Consider the following 18,472-nt stretch of genomic DNA (forward strand, 5'->3'; position numbering starts at 1 on the left):
GAAACAAAATCAGGTTTTTCAAAATTGAGATGAGAAATTCTCTTAGTTTCTGATATGGGGATAAAAATTAAGATACTCAAGTCCATGTCAACTCCCTGATGGCAGTCTGCTTTAGAAATTGTCCATCTGCAGGTGTTGATGAGTGATATTATGAAATCAGTGCCGCTTGAGATATCTGCATGAACCATATTTTATATTGTGCAACTATCTAATCATATTTTAGCTTTGACTGTAGCTGTTTTTGTTTCACTGGGCTTATTAACGGCTTGATTTAATGCAGCCCTTACTGGAATGTACTTAATAAATAAACATTAGTCTTTGTTGCTCTTGTTATCTGTTATGAATGAACAAACTTTTTTCTTCCCGCTTATCATCTCTTATTTCATTCTGATCACAAATTCAGTTTTTGTTAACCTCTGTCATTACCATCTGCTTCCAATAAGAGCAGTGGGTATGAAATGACGAGCAGAGTTTGGAGTTAGGGGTTTTTCAGGCGAAACAAGGAACAGGAACAAATGGATCAAATAGTAAACAGCACATGAGTGAACTCGTCCCCCCGAGATTTAGGCACAGCCAGACGTTGACTCGTCACAGCTCTGCCTCTCAGGTTCGACAAACACATTTTAGAGTCTGTGACGTCAACGTGTAATCATGATTCAGAGAAGGCTTTGAGTTTTTTTCTCAGCGGGTCTCATGTTGGAAAAATCTTCAATATCAAAGTCACATTACACGCATGAGCGCCAGGTGCTAACAGACAAATGATCTGTATTCAGTACTTGGGATTTCACAGTTAGAAAACATTATGTAAAAACGTTCTGCTTTTTTTTTTACCACTATAATAATAATATGGAGAAATACAGCAAAAAGCGGGGTGCTTCTCTGAGCTAGGTGTCCCTCAAGCTGCTTGAATTCTGTTCTTTTTCACCAAGAAACAGTGAACACATTTTCATTCCTTATTCACTTTTTGTTTGGGTGTGTGCATGCTCGAGAGCAAAAGCCTCTCTGTGCAGTGGGCTATTGAAGTGTGCAGGACACACGTAATCTAACTCATAGGCGTAGATTTTGGGAGACGTCGAAAAAATATGTACTAAAAAACATTTTGGGGGGCTCAAAACATTTACATATCCTTCTGACCTGTAAATAAGTTCCCCCAATATTTAAGACACCCCTATAATGGACCATACTATCTTAACCTTGCCTCACTGTCACATGCACGTGCGCAGGTACGTTACTCTCACTCATTATTGGTCAATGGATCACGTCCAGAGTTGTACTTTTATATAGTCAATGGTCACGGCCCAGACAGTGACAACAAGACAAATCAAGACAGGTTGGTGTTTGCATTAGTGCTACATTAAATATATAGAGGTCAATTGAAGTGCAACAAACAGATAATATCCAACCGCATTTTTTCAAACAAAAAAAAAGCACAGATTGTTGCATAAAAATTCACTACAATGCAGGAAATAGTGTTTGACACTCAAAATTCTGTGGGGGGAACACCCAGACCCACACTGAAAATGTGTGTCCCCCCAATGTTGAATACAAACCTACTCCCTTGATCTAACTCACTTTTATATTAAAGAATTAAAGCACTGTGGTCAAATTTGCATCTTGTTATTCTTCAGCAACAGTCTTCAATTAACTAATGAAATAGTTTTTTAAATTCTACGCAAAAACCAAAAATGTGTTATTGTTGAAAGTATTAACCAATATAATATAAAGAAAATAATCTCTACATGCACACCAAATACTTTATAAATGTTCAATTAGCTGCTCAAAAAGGCTGATATATTTCACCAGCCTATGCAGGACCCTCAACTTTGATAGATGTCACAGTAGCCATGAAACAGCGCTGGAAAAGGCGGTCAGGGTCCGGGGGCTGGTTGTCACAGTCCAGCTTTGTCCTGAAAAAGTGTTTCCTGGGACGTTGAGGTTCAGCAGGAGCGCTGATGTGACTCGGCCCCGGTGAATGTTGACTCAGAGTCGAGCCTGGAAAAGAGGAACATTCACTTAAGTAACTGGTAGGTAGAGAGTCTGACAGCCGGTCCTAAAAGCATGCTATGCAAAGCCTGCTGTAGTCTGGAAACTTCTGCACACAGAAAAAAAAGTGGGAGCTAGGGTGGCATGGGCACTACTACCGTTAGAAAAATATAAAGGCGAGCAAATGTACACTTAATTTAAATTTCATAATTTTCTGACCTGATATACTAAAATTATCCAAATCATCAAACCACACATTATTAAACATACAATTTAGGAAAAATGTAGTCACACTGGTACTTTTATTTTAAGGAGTACATATTATCCCCCTTTTCCATCTTTTCTGTGGTATAATGAAACATTTGTGCTGCGCTTTGGTTAAAATATAACATGAATGAAGCACCAGGTTTGTGACCCTGGAGAAATCAGCTCTCTCAGGATGCTCTGTGTTGGTGTGTGTCTCTTTAAATGAAATGAGGCCTTGTGTTTTCCCTTTAGACATCCCTATCTATAAACGGCAAAGGTAGACTCACCCTCGAGCTTTGACGATGTTAAATACATGGGAATATATATATGTTATATATATATATATATATATAAATGTTTGTTTGCAGAACCTGGAACATTTGCAAATCGCCTTCTGTTTGTTCTGTAGAGGGAGGAGATGGGACGAGGGGAGGGTTAGACGCAAAACATGAGTAAAATCCCCAGTTTAAGACGTAATGTTGGTGAAAAGAGGGAAATAGGACGACATAAATGTCAATGTTGAAATTCTTTAAAATGCAGAGGCTGTGAATGTTCAGATCTTTATACCTTCTTTTACGGAGCCTATGTCTCCTCCTAACTCCGATAACTGCAGCCTGTAGTGCATAACAGTGAGATCCTGGATTAGCACATTCCTTTCAAAGGAGTTCAACTACACAATCACCACAATTTTTGCCTGGCTTGGTAAATCACAATGCATGTGCGAACTTCTCTTCTTTGTATTTCCTCCTCCCAGTATTTTGCATGCTAGGACAGAATATACAGTATACAGTATGTTGGAGCCAAACTATGTGTTGCATATTTTCTTTGTTTATATATGCAGTCCCTTTACTGGGCACTATGGGGAGCCTGGGGAAGTGTTTTTTAATGAGGGCTCCAGGTGAGGTGGACAGGTGTGTGAATGAGAGCAAGAAGTTTTTCCACCGTGTCAGCCTGTGAAGAGAAGGAGAAAGTGGGTTTATTTAATTCCAATGGACGTAGTGGTTCGTCTTATTTGTTTTGTTTGTTTTGATAATTTTTTCAAGTTGAACAATAAATGGATGAATATATCCAAAAGTACATCAACAGCCTTTTTATGTTTTTTTTTAAGAGCTGAGCACGCGTTTGAAAACAGCGTCCACATTCAACACCAAAGTGGCCTTTCTAAACATAATAAGATTTGTTAAAATTGGTCACTACACAGTATATTGCATATTCATTTAGACACGCATACTAAATGGACAATACGTGTTGTTTTTCTGATATAAAAATCCCAATCCTCACTGCACGATCAGTAGATCAGATGGCACATTTTTTGCTGGTGGTATTAAGTTTGCCCACATTTAAAGACATGCAAACCTTTAGTAAATCAGGCCCTTAGATTCATATTTCAGGAAAAAAAATTTTTTTTACGCTGAATTGCTATTATCTTTGCGATGGCAAAGATAATAAAAGACAACATATTTCACTCTAGAAACAAATATCAAACATGAAATAACTATTTTGAAGCAGCAATGTGAAACTTTCTTTGATCTTGATTCTGGCGGCCCCAGTGTTCTAAAGATGATTACTCAGCTGTGTGCAGAGTGAATGAGGCCTGATGGTTGTCCTACATCAAAGGATCGAACAGGATTATTCAGACACAGTTAAAGAAAACATTTCCTAAAGCCGTCAATTGGACACAAAATGTAATGATATAAGCAATTCAAAAACAGTGGTGCAACAATAAATGCACAGAGAGAGAGAAAGAGGGCGAGAGACGGGCGGAGAGAAAAACCGTATGCTTTCACCTATGTACTTCAGGGGCCCGTTTGAACAAACTCTTCATCTAACCCTAAGCTCTGCTCTGAGTTTATTTTTCCTCAAGATCAGCTGATTTGAGTTTGTTAAATAAACACTAATGGAGCCCCGATATTACGATTCACCATGGCAACAGGTGACAAAAAGAGATCCTCATAACCTACTGTAACCATCTCGAAATATAGCCTACGTCTTCATGCAGACAAATGGAGAATATGAACAGGTTCTAATAAGGAAGAAAGTAACACTGCTGCAGCACAAAGGAGAGAGAGAAGTGGTGTAACAGCTGCTCGTGTCAGCGTGTAATGAACTCTATTAATTTCATATTTAATCAGAGTTATAATACCACAAGTCCAAACAGATGGTATTAAATCTAAAAATGTGTTTTTTCATGAAGATGGAATCCAGCAGAAGAAAAGTGACTCGAAAACAGCTCAAAATGAAACATAGGATCAAACTCATGGTGGTATTTGAATCATCGTGGAAGTATTAAACAAAGTGAGCTTCATTCAGTGTCTAATTGAATCTGCATTATCCTTATCATCATCATAAATCTGGCGTCACACAGGATAAATGTCCTCTCACCTTTATCCTAATTAAATGAACATTTCTTGACGTAAATGTCGGCTCTTATTCCTTGCGGAGTAATACAGCCCCTTCATCTGGAGATGTAATGAAAAGTCCTTTGAAGTCACCACACCACCTGACTCTAAAGAGTGCTTTTATAGTATAGCCCGGTAATGAACCTCCATGGTCAAAAAACTTTAATAACATAGCATTAGCAAACACCTTGATCGTCTCCAGCTTCAACCTCTCTCCAAATATGCTCACTGTTGGCTCCAAAACGAAAAAGGCCACAATTCCTAAATTGATGCTTAATGGTAGTTACCAAACGTGTTAGGGTGGTTTTTCAGTAGATTGTTCAGGATTCAGCCCGCTTGTGTGTGTGTGTGCAGTGTTTCTGAAGTGTGGGAGTTGAATACCATCCACACTCCTCCCCGCTCCTCTGTCCCTGCTGATTATGCACACCTGCCAACCATGTCTTCCTGTGGTCCATCTACTCATCAACCCTGTGGCAGTTATGTTTACCCACTGGGTGCTCTTGTGTCCTCTCAGTCACAGACATGGAGGCATGTTTGTAAAGTGATCGATTCATTGGGTTTGATTATTCCTAGATTGTGCTCAGGATCACGGTTCTTCTGCCCACCTGCTTATGCGTGCGTTTGCACACAGCATGCAGTTTCCACATGCCATGCAATTCAAAGACAGTTCCAATTCACCCTACCTTACTGTCTCGTGTCTGCGCCTCCTGCATTTTGGCTAACCTTGAAATATTGCGACAGTCAGTACATATTACGTGACATTAAAAAAAAGTTGATTTATGGGGTCGCCGGTGGCGCAGCGGCAGTGCGCGCGATCCCACGTATTGAGGCGCAGTCCTCGCGCGCGGGCGGCCCGGGTTCGTGTCCGGCCTGTGGCCCATTTCCCGCATGTCTCTCCCCACTCTCTCTCCCCCTTTCCGACTCTATCCACTGTCCTCCCTCTACAATAAAGGCATAAAAACGCCAAAAATAAATCTTAAAAAAAAAAATAAAAAAAAAAGTTGATTTATTTCATGAGTCAGGCTAAATCTGGACTTTTAAGATCCATGTCCACATAAATTCAGCTATGCTGATGAGAAGAATCACTGCACACATTCAAGCTGGATTACTTCTTCTTTTCACTTTATAGCATACTCGAACAAACCTATATAAACCTTCATCAGATGTGATCAGGTTGCATGTTTGTTCGTGTATGTATTTAAATCAAAAGAAGAAATTCAGTCCACTTGAGTGCGGTGAATCTTCTCATTTGCTGTCCACATGATGTTTCCTGCCATCACCTGCACCAAAATACAAGGACTGACGTGCACAGGCTGTATAATGATTGTTTGTATATCATTGTACTAAATTGAATATGATGTAGTTAGACTAATGCACCTAAAAAACGGGGTTCGGGGTTGATGTGTGTACAGCCCTAATCTGGATTAGGTGTTTTCTGCATGGTCCACAGCTTCTGCACCGGGATTTGACCCTGAGATCCAAAAGCATAAATATGTGGGAGCATACAGTGATATAAAAGATGAACAGAGCTGTAAAGTTCTCAATAATTATGTTTTACTATATAACCAGCTGACAGAACAGATATATTTCTGTTATAAACATGGAAAGTAATTCAGTTCATGGCCTAACTTGACTGTCAAATAAAATAGAGATTTTCTGTGATCGAATAAGAATAATATAAGAAAATATGAAAACAAGAAAGCGGTGTATAAGTATAAACAATTATGTTATGTGTCGTCAGTTATGCAGCTTTTGGTCAAATTTGACCTGTGATGACCCTGGCAGGTTTGAATGGACAGCTTGATAAATTATTTTACCACTGTTCCTCTACCATGGTGTCAAGATAAACAAGACAGTAAGGTCTCAGCATCTATCTATATATCTGTTTCTGTCTTCAGGCAGGTGTTTAGGTTTTTTAAATTGTAGAGGCAGAAATGTTTTATTTTGCTGACCAAAAGCCCAAATATATTGTGATGTTCTTCAGAAAAATATTTTTTTCTGCACATAGTAATTCAAAGTAAAACAGCGCATGTTGCAATGATTTATTGTGGGGCTTGAAGGGCAAGTCAAAGATCAAGAGAGAGAAAATAAAAACCTTTAAAAAAATAAATGAATGAAAGTTTTTTGGTTAAACAGGCCCTAATTTTGGGAGTTGGAGAATAAATATGAAAATAGATGTACAAAGCTAAATATTTATTGATTGATTGCACTAAACAGCATTAAATGCATTAGCACTCGGCCTGATTTGTTTAAGGTTTGCGTGCCTTAAAACGTCTGATAAGTCGGATTTCATCTTTCATATGAGCAAAACAACACATATTGTCCATTTAGTACGTTAGCCTTAATGAATTTACATATTAAGCAATACTACAGTTCTGTTGGGCAGTGGGCCCATCAGAGAATAAACCTTCATAGAGGCAAATAAGGTGGTGAACAAACACATCTGGAATGACCGACACAAACACAACAATGGACATCATGTTCCTCACACCTACTGTATATATTCTGTCCTAGCATGCAAAATATTGGGAGGCGAAAATACAAAGGCGTTAAGTTAGGACTGTACACACATTATGATTTACCAAGCCTGGCATAAATTACGGTGATTGTGACGGTGTCTGAAGTTAACACCTTTGAAAGGAACGTGCTAATCCAGGAGCCCAGTGTTACACACAACAGGCTGTAGTTATGGTAGTGAGAGGAGACATAGGTTTAATAACAGACTATGTAAAGATCACGTTTCCCGTAACATGTTAACATGTTTGGAATGACAGAAAAATAAATGGCATGCATTTTACCATTACCTGGTGCTCGCAGCGGTAGTCCGTTGTCCAGGCCTCTGGGTTTAGTGGTGATGAACAGATAGCAGAGGACGCAGAGAGTGATGATGAAGGCCAGAAGAACCAAAGCTGCTACAGAGAGACCCACAAGAGCTCCAAGACTACAAAAAAAACAGACAAAGATACAGCAGAAGCATCACTGACTCGCCACAGCATTAGAGAGTTATAAAGTAATAGCATACAAAGTCTGTGGCAAGGTGCAGAACTAAACAGGGCGACATGAATTAACCCCCATACACAATTTCGAGTTATTTGCAATTTCTATGAGAATTAGCTATTATAAAAGGGGCAGAAAAGTTAATAGAAACACAGATCCTGCAAAAGGCACAGAATATAGTTGAGCTGTGTGCACCTCCTGGAGGGTATGAAACCAATACGGAAGAACACAAACAATCAAAATATGTTGCACTGCATCAGTCTACTAAAAAAGGCAATACATGTCCTTTAAAGTAATCATTTGTCTTTTGACCACTGATGAAACCAAATGTTGAAAAAAACTAAGATTTAAAATATTTCCAAGTTAAGAAGTGTGGCGGTGTGGCAGTGTATGTGTACATTGTGTACGATAAGCTATGTAACAAGGACAAGAAAGTGTACAAGCGTGCATGTACGTGCAGCACTGCTTGATGCGCTGGAGTGAGATGATGCTTGTTGTAATCCATACAGCTCCCTCTGCTGGTGAAAGAGAACAACTACTATAATGCAATAAAACTCTCAAACCAAACGCATTTTGACTGTTGAGTAAATCGAGTAATATCTGTGATAAATATGCCGATATTATCAGCTGGCTGATTAATCGGTCGGGCTCTAGTAAATATAAAGTTATCACATTGTGTAGCATAACTTATTGATTACGATATTATTCCTCGGGGCGCCAACTTCAGGTTTAATGGAAGAAAAAGGGTTAATTGATCAGTTTCATCATCAAAGGGCTGAACGGGCTTTAATCGGTAAACAACACAAACAAGGTTCTAAACGATTAAGTGTAAATTTATTACAGGAATGGTGAACAATAATGTAGACTAATATAAAAGATTATACTGATTATGATCTTAATAACTGTATGGTTTCGATTCTAATTTTATGGAGGCATTATAAAAGGTACAAAGCATCAAATGAAACGATGCTTTGTAGAAAATGATTTAAAGAAAAATGTGATCAGAAAAATTATGTGATTAGAGGATTTTGTATAGTATCTACTTGGAGTGACTGTGTTGACAAGAACCCTTCCTCGAGTTTTTTTGTTTATAAAAAACAAACAGGCTTTTTGCTTTCATTTACAAGACTCTTTATTTTGTCATCATCTTTTGTTTTCACGTTCCTGCAGAAAAAGAAAAAGAGCATTTTTAGTTTAATTACATAACCATGCCTGTTAATAAATTAAGTAGCAGACTTACCTCATTTTCGTACTCTAACTTCTCCACTTCTAATTTCTCTGTTTTTTGTAAGTATTTCTTTGAGTTCGATGTCCAAAAGTTTGGCTTGAATATCCAGCTCCAAGGTCCTCTAACATCTCGCTTCGTAGTACAGGCCCCGTGTCCCGGTCAGCTAATCCGTTCATCTAAAACGGTCTTTCACAAATAACTAAAAGGTCTGTTGGTTGTGTATTTGGAGGCGAAGTGTCAAAGACCTCAATTGTAACTCTCTGTTTAATGGAAACACGAGAGTCACTGGAGCTGTCCGTGCCTCCCCACAGGACGTCGTAAAACTCTCAGCTGTAATCAATCTGAAGTTATTGATCAGTGGATAACTGAGAGGGGGTTTTGAGCCAGGTAACAAATGTCTACGTTACACATTGACATTGCATTGATTCCAATTGTCATGTCATTCTATTGGTAAAAATAAGACCTAGTTCAGGTTAGTTTTGCAGAGTTTAATTTGTGATGCAGGCATCATCTGCTTGTCCACTTTCTGCTGCAGTGGAAAATAATGATATTCTCCCTAATATCCATGGTAAGGTGCACTTCACAAATTTCAGAATGTAGCTCTCTTTTACAGGAGCATGTCATCGTGACTCTGAATGAACTGCACAAACAGAGAAATTAATGTGTTCTCTTCCTGCTGTGTACGAAAGACTAAAACTACTCACACTGAAGGAAAGAAAAACAACATCCTGCTGAATAAAATCTGTGCATGTTTATTCTTCCATGCATAAAAGAAAGCCTGATTGTTTTGTTTCTCATCAGCCGGAAAACAAAGTAGAAAATTGGAGTGCAATTTAAGTAAAACCACAACATGGAAGGACCGATGCTTTCCACCAGCGAAAACAAAAACAAAAATGATGCCGGAAGAAATTCAAAATGTTTCAAACATGTACTGTTGTTACTACCATTTTCAAGTGAGCTTCAAATCAAGGCAGAATTGTGGGTGAAGTGTTCCGTGTTCATGCTTTATGTGCATTATGATGCGTCCACTCACTCTGTACCTGGAGAGAAGTGAAGCCCTGCAGTGAAAGCACAGTGTTGATTCAGGGATTCTAATTCTTATACTGTAGATGATGACATTGAATGGTTCACAATGGTCGGAGCAAATTATACTGGGGCTGAGATTGCCCCAGTGGTAGTGGTAGTCTTTGGCCCTGTTTACACGGAGACGTTGTGACAGTAAAACGAAACAGTTGAGTATCGGATTGGTCTTTCGTTCACACGGCGTCTGTGTTTCACGGGGGTGAAAACGCAAGCTTTTGAATTCGACCTCCAGAGTGGAGCGAAACGAATACGGGGGGGGGGGGGGGGGGGCGTATCGCAGCCATGTGGACGAAATGGAGCAAACTCTCTGGCTGCGATGACCTCACCACACCTCCCCCCACACATTTGGACATGTGCAGTAGTCGAGAACAAACAAACAACAATGGCGGCGGATTTGCTTGTGCTATGTGCTTCAGCAGCTATTCGCGTTGTTTAAACAGAACCTTGATATAATACATTGTGTATGTCGCCGCCGAAAGAGCATCGAACACTTGCGGCAAATTGTTCAACCTTTACCCAAGCGCAGGGCGACCATACGCAGCATTTGGGTAAGACTTGGGAGAACTAGCCGCAAAAGAGGATGTTGTGGAGGAAGTGGTTGTACTGGTGAGTGTCGCGTGCGTCGTGTTGTAAAGTTCCACTGCCCACTACTGGCCGGGCGTGAGAACTACATCGTTTTCACTCAGGCAAGACCTGCCGTGTAGACGGTCTGTACTTCGAATCCGGAGTGGAGTCGTTTCGATGCGTTTCTGTCACAGCATCTCCGTGTAAACGGGGCCTTTGTCTTTGACACTTAATGCTAATCTGCTCCTTAATAGTTGGGTACTTCAATGACAATCACCCTAATCACTCCTGGTTTCACCTTATTGCTTTGGACACATGTCATCTATCTATCTATCTATCTATCTATCTATCTATCTATCTATCTAGTCACATGCTAACAGACGGCAATAAATTTACTACTCTGCAATTTGGACTACAAATGATTATTAGCATAAACATATAGGCTAGCCTCTCTGACTGTCTCCAGTCATTTTCATGAGCAGAGGAGCTTGTGCTATGTGTTGCAACAACACAAACATCTGGTGTAGTTCTAAGGATTTTGAACCAGGGGAATTTGTCCTTCTCATAACTCAACACCTAAACTTGTGCCAAACTGGCCTTGTCGTACTTTAGGTGTCGGCACAACGCTGCTGAATTTCACAAGTGGTATCCAACATTTGGCAAACATGCCCAGCTCTCCAAATGTAAAGGAGACATTTGATGCTTCAAGTCAACCCAAAACTCAGTTTGAACGTATAGGCAAGCTAGCTAACTTTGGTTTTCATCTAAAGGCCTTTGCACAACAGTCGCTCTGTTATTATTTATTTTTGAACCCATCGATTCTCAATGCAAGCTTTCACACCAGCAATGTGAAACAAGATTGTGGCTTTAATTTTTCTGGACCGAGTTCAATTTTTCCCCAAACTTCCCTGGCGACGAGCACACATCTGACCAATACAAAAACATTCAACATGACAGACTGCTTGATCGTCTTTGTATCCGTTACGTTCTAGGTAATTTTGCCTCCCTCTGCTGGCAATCATGTGTAATAGTTAACCTGTCCACTAATTGTTTTTTTTGTGTCTCCCCAGGGTGTGTGTAGTTGGGGGAATGATTGGAGAGGGTTTATAAGGAGGCAGAAACTCGCCTGCGACCTCTCTCTCTCTTCTGTTTCGGCTCCTGAGAGCAACAAACCTATGTTAATTTGCTGCCCATGCTGATGGAGAACCCTGTTTTTCAGTTTACCTTTTTTCGCGGCTTTTGTTCTGATTTAAGAGATTAGGTAATGTATTGTTCATGTAATTGAAGGGTAGAGGGTAAGTGCTTAGTCCGACGCTCCTTTGTGGGCTCGTCTAGGTGACTTACTCTTCCATTTTGGTTTTTGTTTGTGAATCCATTTTGATGTTTGGTATCCCAGCTTTTGTGTGAATAAAATAAAGTTTTTTTTATTGAAGTCTACTGAACTAGTGGTTTTTATGTTCGATTCCATGTTAAAACGGGTCTTAGTTAGTGGGTCGTAACAGTATCCCACCACCTGGTTCTTTTAAAAAAAAAAAGAGACAAAAATGACATTGAAAGGAAAATGCCCTAAAACACAATGTAGTAAGGGTGTGGCAAAGTTGTTCGGCCATCACACAATAACGGATTCGGTGTAAGAGTCCAGATGTGTAATAATGGCAGAACTTGTTGCAGACTTGCGATGTAAAAAGAGCTAACATGAGGAGGTTAAAGGCTCCCTTTTACCTCCCTCACACCTTTAGTATCTAATAAGGCTGTCATGGAGAGGTAACGGGTTAGCTGCAATGTGACAGGCCAGAAATTGTTTTCATCTCATCATTAGTGCCTCTGTAGGTATGCCAGGACAGCATTTCCACAGTGACTGAAAAGAAGTCTTCGTTGTACTCGTCTCATTTCACTTTAAAAAAAAACAAAAAAACAACAAAAAAAACTTATAATGTAGTTCATGAGTCAAAAGTGTTATCCACTTGCATGTAGCCTGGTCCAGTTTAAAAGAAGCTCTAGAAAACCTGCTTACTTAGCTTACATACAGTTGAATAAACTGCCACTACATTTAACCCAACTCCCTAATAAAATTAGTTTTTAAAAAGACATTAAGGAGTGCAGTTATTAAAGAGTTTTTCTTCATGTGACATCTTGTTTATGAATGTGAATGATTAAGCCTAAAGCTGAAAACACTGAGGCCAGATTTTGGGCCCAATTTGCCCCATACTACGATCGGGGTGGCGTAGCCTGATTCAAGACAATATTTTGTCTAAAGAGTCCTACTGTGTGGTATTACTACAGGTTTTTTTTACTGCTCCAAAAAGAATTGGAGTCTCCCAGATCTTGAATCATAAATTTCAGTATAATATTTCCTGGTCTGACTGCCTTCAACAGAATACCTGAAGCAGCCACTGAGAGAAAGCAGACTTCACCAAATGGATTTCATGTATTCTAAAAACTCACTTGTGCTTTAAATTGTATAAAGCTGAACATCATCCATCATCTCAGCCAGGATTTCATCCGTATTGTTTTTCTGAATTTTCTGTTTTTTACAGAAAAACAAAACGCACACCGCAGGAAAGCCAGCTGATGATATCAATCATCCAGCTGACGATGTCATGCATCCTTATTGGAGTCAAATTTGATCGCGCAAGTTTCTATGAGAGCTAATGTCTGTGAATTCTTACAACTGTTTGGCCCCGTTTTCTAGTGTGTGCAATTGGAGGATTATAATATTTAAAATTGTGTTAAAAACTGTCTTTCTATATGTGGTCTCCCACTAAGGGCAGGGTTGGAAATTTTCTCCAGATACACTTTTTAAGATTTTAGTTGAAATTGTCTTTAGGTCTTGACAGACATTAATAACTCTGAGAGAAAAAAATTGCTGCTTTGAAAAATAACCTTTTGAGGGAGCACAGATTACGGTTGCGGACTGAGCACTTAAGAGAATGCTACTTTCAAAATCATGCTAGTTTTAGGAAAATACAAACCTTGCCTTTAAGATTTGAAAATCGTCTTGTGTGGCTTTCCTGCAGTATAAAAAAGGCACAGTCACACCTTATCAGGTAAACTGCTGTTGTAACCATCTGCTGTATGAGAGCTCAGGATGCTACACAGTTTCAGTCCCTTCATTCGTCTGTATTTTTATTTGGGTTTTTTTTTTTCTTTAGTGAAGTTTTGAATTCTATTCATCTTGCTTTTTTGCTCGGTATGGTCCGCAGAAAGTGGTGTAAATAACTAAAATTATAATTACTGTTCGTATCAATTTAGCAGAACTGGATTTCTGAGAAGAGTTTGAGACTGCATACAATTTAATTACACTTTGCAATTTTGTGAACACCTCTAATTATTATCCCCTCTCCTCCGTTGAATGAAAAATTGCAGCAGGAGCCTTGGAGACACAGATTTCATAACACCATTTGCCCGAGAGAGATTATTAACTGTGAACTGCATTTTCTTTTTCAATTTTCTGCAACATCTACCAGTACATGATGAAAAAATAGATGAAATTTTCGATATATTGTTTTGAACTTTAAACTTATCAAGTCAAAGATCTTCTACAAACTGATATTTTTCACAATCTTGTGTCATAAAACTGACTTTACACACGCAGAATAGCAGAAAAAGTTCTCACATTGAAACACTGATTTGAAACACTTCAGTGAAGAGACTTGAATTCATGGAATGTTTGACAAGCGTGATTAATTATCTCTTCTTAAAGTGACATGTATTCAAACAGCTCTTCAAGTCATTGTTTAAAGGATTCCACAATTTGATTGACAACAAGCATCACTTGCAGAGTTTCTGGTAATGCTCTGCTTTTCACTTTGAACTATTATAGTGTCTGTTAATCAACTCAATCTTTCTGTATAAATAATCCAGACCTTAAAAACTGCCAGTCAGTGTGCTCTCTGTTGTCCACTTCATTAATGATTCTTTCTGCTCTTGTCACCAAACCAAGTCCAGCAAAAACAAAGAACATCCAAAAAAAAACACAAGGAAACTCCAGGGAGACAGGGAGAAGAAAACGACAGGCCACGACGACATACAAAAGACAATGAACCAACAAGAAACTGAGGAAAACACAGAGACTAAATAGACAAGGGGTAATCAGACGCAGGTGAGACTAACGAGACAGGTGAGGACAATCAGGGTAATCACAAAGGCGGGAAACACAAGGAACAAAGAACACAAGACCAGAACAACTGAGGACAAGTACAAAGTAAAACCCAACACTGACACCACCTAAAACCAGATATACAAAATAAAACGGGAAACACTAAAGACTGGACTTAAAACACAAAACAGGAATTAAACAGGCAACATAGGAGGACACAGGGAAACACACTCAAGACTAAAGTAAGCACGAGACTATGAAACATTAAAACATACAAGGGAAACAATCAACACTAGGAAACAAACAAAACACTAAGGACAGAATGAAAACTAAAACCAGATGAAACAGAACCAAACCATGACAGCTCTTTTGTGAAGATAAATAATGGTTTCATGTTTGACATAGGTGTTACTTCACACTTCAACACAACAACTCCAATACAAATAGACTTCACTTTGGTTTAAAGAAATATATTCTTGGATACCTTTGTTTTAACATGAGCTATAATGAGTCCTGCGTAGCAGTCATCTGAGAGTCACAGGAAATGTAATTATGAAAAGAGCCTCTTTTTTTGTTTACATGGCACTTAAGTTTTTTAGTAACTCCAACATAACTAAATGGCGCATTAATTAATTACTTACATGAATTATTATTTGATAGGAAATTGGAGAATCTTTATAATTGCCAAATTATGCTGATTTGTCACAATTGACTTTTTTTTTAACCTTTCAAATCGTGGCTTAGTCTACTTGAAAAATCCCTAGTAGTCTAGGAGTAGTCAGGATGTGTATCAAATGTGTTTTCTTAATCAAAGGCTCTCCTAATTAGTCTTTAGCTTATCACTTCTGGAAGCCAATAGCCTGATAAGAGCTTAAAGACATCTAGATGGTTTCTGATGAGACAATGATTAAAATGTCTTGAATATTATCCATGTGCAGTTTGAGCACAATGACTGATGATGTAGAAGAAGGCATGAAGAGAAGAGATGCATTACAATCGTGCTGCATATTAACACTAAACAGGTGCTTCTATATCCACACCATGTATATTCATATCCATATGTCCCGCTGTAAAATGCAACAGATGTATTTGTCCGCGGTTTTCTTATCTTACCTTAACCACCACATGTATCCATATTCGTAGGGAAAAAAGCTGTTGGGGTCATCACAACAGTACTTCAAGTCACTGAACCCGCAGCAGAAAAGTGCCGTGCTGTCACTGTCCGCTTTCGGACACGCGAACCCCTCCACGAGCACGTTTTCTTTGCTGTAGTAACTTTCGCAGGCCGAGCTCATATCAAACACGGAGCAGGCACTCTCAGGTGCGGTGTGGCGCGCAGTAAATCCTTGGCACTGCTGCTTCTTCTCATGTCCGTCAGTGTGTGCGACTCTGCAGGACTCACAGGCTCACTTCAATCCCACTGAATCATCCTTATTCTCTCTCACCTACTCACTCACTCACTCACTCACTCACTCAGTCAGTCAGGAGCAATGTATCAAAGGGTGTAATCACACCTAACTTGTTTGGTTCGCCTGAAACGAACTCAAACCCTGGTGCGGACCTTTTGAGTAGGTGTGAATACAAACCACCGAACTCAGGTGCGCACCAAACAGCCAGACCGAGACCCAGCCGAAGAGGTGGTCTCGGTTCGCTTCCAAACCAACCCTGGTACGGTTCGTTTGAGGTGTGAAAGCAAGCAGACCTCAGTCCGGCCCAGCTCTAAAAATCGTACAGGTATTTGGACATAACAGGCTCCCGTTGCCTCGCGCATTAAGGGAGATAATTGTTTGCTTAGCAGCACAGTGTTCTTGTTTGTTTGCCTACTTCTTTGATATAAGACGCGGAGGTAATCTTTAGTCTATCTTTCAGACACTTTCACTAGTGTTTCATCGCTCTGTTCTTTTATTATCCAATACTTTTAAATCACACAGACTATGAACAGAACAGCAGCAGTCTGATCCTCCTCCTTTCCCCTGCGCCACATACGTCATTTATAACCTCGGGCCACATTCATCATTAACACCGGTTGATTGCCCACACATAGATCTACATTTTTTACACAATTACATATTTTCGTACTTGTACTAAATGGATGAAATTGTTGTTAAAATGTTTAATACCAGGACAGCGAGTGCAGCATGCAAGTTCTCCATGATTGTTTACTTTCATCTTGCGATTACCGCTTTACCCCGCCCTAAACCTTTTTATCCAATGATTGAACGATCTTCGCACACACGTGGTTTTGTTTATGAATTCTGGTCCTCTTGCGAAAAGTGCAATGTGAAAACATTGCACCAAAACAAAAAAGAAACATTGTATTTGGTCCGAACCAAAGAAAGCGGACTAAAGGACTTTTCTGGTGTGAATACACCCAAAGTAAAGAACATACATTTTTACCGAAGCCCTGAAAGGACCTGCATTATGACAGCTTTTCCTTAATAATGCTTAAAATATATTTTTGTTCTTGTTTTCTCAACTTTTGTTTTTACCTTGATAACAGGAATAACAACGCTGTTTTGTATGTGATAACAATAAATACAAGTTGTTTTTGTTATCTCAAGAAATAACCAGGTTATAATGAAACTGTCTGTAAATACAGTATAAAATAAAATATATAAAAACAATATGTAACTCTGCTTTAGAAATAAATCAATCTTGAAACCTTTCTGCGCTCGAACCTCTTACCATTTTTTTTAAAAGAATTGCCAATATTCATCCTATTTTTTACCACGTCTCTGCCCATGGAGCTTATTATGAAGATAAACAGGTTGGGTAGAATCAATTTTGTCGGAGCCACTCGCTTGTCATAACCAAGTGGCGCAGAAACAGCCTGTTCTCAACCGGACTAAAATATAGAGCGGTTAAAAGTCATTAAGGTCTTCGACTGTTAAAAGACAATTGTACTTGTCACTGTGGCCAAGTGCTTGTTCATGATAATTTTATGTTGTGATTCAATTTATATTTTTTGTTTACTCCCTCGCCACCCGCTTGCTTTAGCCAATGCTGAATCAATCTTAAAACCTTTCTGCGCTCTAACCTCTGGCCATTTTTCAAAAGCATCGACAATATTCATCCTATTTTTTACCACGTTTCTGCCCGTGGAGCTTAAAGATGAAGAGGTTGGGTAGAATCAATTTTGTCTGAGCCACCCGCTTGCCAAAACCAAGTGGCACAGAAACGGCCTGTTCTGAGCCGGGCTGAAATAGAGTGGTTAAAAGTAATTAAGGTTTCCGAAAATAAAATCTGAAATAACATTTTACTTGTCACTGTGACCAAGTGCTTGTTCATGATAATTGTATGTTTTGATTCAATTTATATTACAACACAGAATCTATACCTGCTTTTCATGTCAAATGTCATGATATAACTTTTGTGATTTATTGATGAAATTATCATCAGAGTCAGAATGTGTTTAATGGCATGTAAACTCAGTGTATAATGATATTAAGAGTGCAACTCTTTGGAGTAAACAAACAAAACGGAATGAGAGACAATGTGTTTTTTTTTAAAAAGCAGAGTCCTGTGACTATGTTTCATAACCCATACTATTCAATAAGCCAGAGTGGTGTGTATTTGAATACATTTATGCCAATTCAATTTGAAAAACAAACAAACTGAATGTCCCACAATATCCAATCTCATTCATGCAGGTACAATCATGGCAAAGAAGGAAGGACTGATTGTAGTTTGTGATGTAGGGTTGCTGTAGTTAGAGGATAGATAAGATAATTTATCTAATAGCCTACACATGGATATGTCACAGGACTTTATAAACTATTTCTCCCAGCAGTTTTTTTCTGGTAATAATGGATCAAGGATATGTAATGGTCCTCATGAGTAGGATTTTCTCTGGTAATAGGGGCCACTTAGCTT

The 18,472-nt window shown here is 39.0% G+C and overlaps 1 protein-coding gene across 1 annotated transcript; it reads right to left on the reverse strand.

Moving 5' to 3' along the window:
- Positions 1-1,430: 1,430 nt before the first annotated feature.
- LOC306828208 (protein shisa-like-2A) lies at positions 1,431-16,032 on the reverse strand. Its single transcript, XM_079350511.1, has 3 exons — positions 15,713-16,032; positions 7,433-7,569; positions 1,431-1,992 (listed from the first exon to the last, which is right to left on the reverse strand). The coding sequence occupies exons 1-3, from the start codon at positions 15,892-15,894 to the stop codon at positions 1,805-1,807; spliced, it is 507 nt and encodes a 168-aa protein (XP_079206637.1). The 5' UTR covers positions 15,895-16,032; the 3' UTR covers positions 1,431-1,804.
- Between the last annotated feature and the right edge of the window lie 2,440 nt (positions 16,033-18,472).

The sequence above is a fragment of the Symphodus melops genome (genome assembly GCF_947650265.1).
Source record: "Symphodus melops genome assembly, chromosome: 8".
Taxonomy (NCBI): domain Eukaryota; kingdom Metazoa; phylum Chordata; class Actinopteri; order Labriformes; family Labridae; genus Symphodus; species Symphodus melops.

Excerpts from the sequence above, each read along its gene's own strand:
- LOC306828208 (XM_079350511.1), bottom strand. The coding sequence starts at position 15,894 with ATGAGCTCGGCCTGCGAAAGTTACTACAGCAAAGAAAACGTGCTCGTG. Across the intron at positions 7,570-15,712 it reads GGATACATGTGGTGGTTAAG|TCTTGGAGCTCTTGTGGGTC; the intron begins GTAAGATAAGAA and ends TTTTTTTTGTAG. Across the intron at positions 1,993-7,432 it reads ACTACCGCTGCGAGCACCAG|GCTCGACTCTGAGTCAACAT; the intron begins GTAATGGTAAAA and ends CCTCTTTTCCAG.